General features: G+C 37.8%; 1 protein-coding gene across 1 annotated transcript in view; it reads left to right on the top strand.

Annotated features, from left to right (window-relative positions):
• The window catches only part of GTF3C1 (general transcription factor IIIC subunit 1), a 31,316-nt gene that overhangs the window by 3,889 nt on the left and 24,650 nt on the right, over window positions 1-2,777 (top strand). Inside the window, exons 2-3 of the mRNA XM_072419165.1 lie at window positions 954-1,148; window positions 2,672-2,775. Of these exons, the coding sequence (XP_072275266.1) occupies window positions 954-1,148; window positions 2,672-2,775 (299 nt within the window). The remainder of the gene's footprint in view (window positions 1-953; window positions 1,149-2,671; window positions 2,776-2,777) is intronic.

Here is a 2,777-nt window from a genome sequence, read left to right as displayed (position 1 = left end):
GGGCCAAAACTAAAAACTTAGAGAAAGTTGCGGACCAAACTTGAAATAGCACCGCTACTACAATTCCCTGCGTCTATAAAACAGTCCAATGTGGGGCCACACGTAGACAGAGAGGCCGCTGCTCTATAGACACAAGTTATGCCAGATAATAAAGTAGCCGCGCTATTTCAATGCAGCAGCGGGCAAGCTGCAATTCATATTTATGATTCCTTTGGGTACCAAAAAAGGATGTTGCGGTCTAGATTTGGCCTGGCGGGCAAAAGTTTAACCCCCCTGGTCTAGATACTATACCTATTGGTTCTCATATATCTACTTATTTAAGCATGTATTTGTACCTACATACCCTCAATCACAATTGTTTCTTTTGCATATAACTAACCATCTAACATCTACACCCCTGAAGAAGCCAATAGGCAAAATGCGTCGGGTTACGGCTCAAGTGCTATACGATTAACCTTATTTTGTAGGTACAAGCTGCCTAGACCCGTCATTCTGACCCCATGCTGCTTTAAAAAGCCACGGGAAAGACTCACTAATTTTAATATGTAATGTTGATATATGACACTCTCGATTGTAAAATACACTTCATTTCAATTTAGCCAAAACCCCTTTTCTTTGTCGTTTTGTGTATTCACTTTTTATAAATCCAAGGGGTGACACAACTATATATTTATCCTTTACCATAGAGTGGGACGTAACTTTTAACCTATATAACAGTTATGATTTTCTGTCCCCATACCATTGTTCCTCAGGACCCATTAAAAGGGAGAGTTTGCTCAATGAAGATGCAGACAGCAATAAAATCCTGACATCTTCTGTCTCCTGCAACCATGTAAAAGAAAACTGTATTTTCCATATTCTTTTTTTATCAGAAAAAGAAATGTAAATATGGCAGTTTATGAGTAAATCAAATGAAATGCTAACTGTAAACATCATCATCATTTGTTTTTCAGGTATGAGGAGTTTCAATATGATCCAAGTGTACTAAAACCCAAAGCAGATTCTCGCCCTGAAGACATATATCCAGTTCATACTATATTAGATAACAAAAATGGAATCCAAGGCTCATGCCGTTTTTTTGAAGAACGAGTTTCAGTTGGAGAATACCTAAGGAAACACTTGATGACAAATGAAGATGCATTTGCCAAGTAAGTATAACGGTTCATGTTATCCAAGACAGGACATAACTATATTTATCTCAGAAAAGTAAAATGGAACTAAACTGCCTGATCACTGCCCAGCTGTTACACTTTGCTGAGCTGTGCATGTGCGGAAATTACATCATACCGGCCAATCAAGATGACCGAAGTTAGGCATTCAGAAGGATACAAGAGAGAAGATGGCGGAAAGGGGACAGGTGAGTATTGCTGTTTTATTTTTTTTAAACAATTTTTGTGTTTTTTTATTTTACTGTTTTTGTTTTTTTTTTTTTTTTGTTTTTTGATAAATATTTTATTTAAACTTGTTTTTTTTTCTGGCAATTTAAATTGTATTAGATTGGCAAACACAAAGCATATCATTCTCTGTTTCATGGGAAATAGGAGCTTGAAACTATACAGAGGATCCCTGATCTTCAGAATTGCAAAAAAAAAAAAAATACATAGGTATAACGTCTTGTAACCCGACACGTTTCGCCTGTTGGCTTTATCGGGACCTATGGAGAGCAATTAATACTGTGCATAAAGGCAATATACACATTTTTTTTTTTTTCGATTTTTAAGATCAGGGTTTTATTTCTCATGAAATTTTGAATGGGAATGACCAATCACTTGGTTGATTTATGTTACACAGAATTATGTGCTTTGAATTTGCTACTTTGATCTAATACATTTGAAATTGTTGCAAAGCCAGCTTTCTCTGTTCTATTCTCTTTGTAACCTGATATTGGGGTTGGCACCTGCATAAAGTATTTATAGATAGGATAGGTGATTCTATAACCCCCTTTCACTATTTATATCAAACAGAATAAATCCTCCTCTTCCGAGGTTCTCCCCACAGTGAGAACGATTGACAGGTAATTTTATAGCTTCCTGGAATACCTATGTCACATATCCCTGAATGCTGCAGGTTTTTAGGTAAGGCACTGGGGGAAGCGCTTAATCCTATTCTGCAAATGTGCAAGATCAGCCTCTGTGGGTTCAAACATCAGTGGGTTTTCCACAAATTTGTAGCAAATCTCACACCTGCACAGAACAAGATCAGATGTTACTTCCAAAGTCCTGGATTTGATGCAGCACCCTGGGATGTGGTATAGGTATTCCAATAGGCTGTGGATTTACCTGTAAACATTTTTTTGCCATCACCCAAAATGGACTTTTTTGTGCTTGGTCCACTGAAACACAAAAGTGTCCCAAAAGTCACTACTCACTTCTTTTTTTCTATTTCGTTCCAGGTATCATTTGGAGAGACGTGGGGCCATCAGCATATGACAGCTTAGGCGTTGCAGTTTTTGTAAGCGTTCCCTTAACCATGGCTTGCCAATACACATTGGAGCAGGGAATGATACGCTTACAGAAATTGCAAAGCCTAGGTTGTCAAATGCTGATGGCCTCAAGTCTCTCCGAATGATACCTGGATCAAAATGGAAAATAGGAAGTGTAGTGACTTTTGGGACATTGAACAGATTTAACATATTAGTTTCCTGCTAATGATATGTTCAAATGTTTTTCAGATGGGGAGAGAAACTTGTGATTGTTGGTTCTCAGATCTTGCGGTTTCGGGCTCTAATTGGATGGGAAGGGGATCCTTCATTAAAGTTACCTGATTGTTCATACTGC

This window comes from Pyxicephalus adspersus, chromosome 7, assembly GCF_032062135.1.
Source record: "Pyxicephalus adspersus chromosome 7, UCB_Pads_2.0, whole genome shotgun sequence".
Lineage (NCBI taxonomy): Eukaryota > Metazoa > Chordata > Amphibia > Anura > Pyxicephalidae > Pyxicephalus > Pyxicephalus adspersus.
This window is presented reverse-complemented; position numbering and strand designations above follow the sequence as displayed.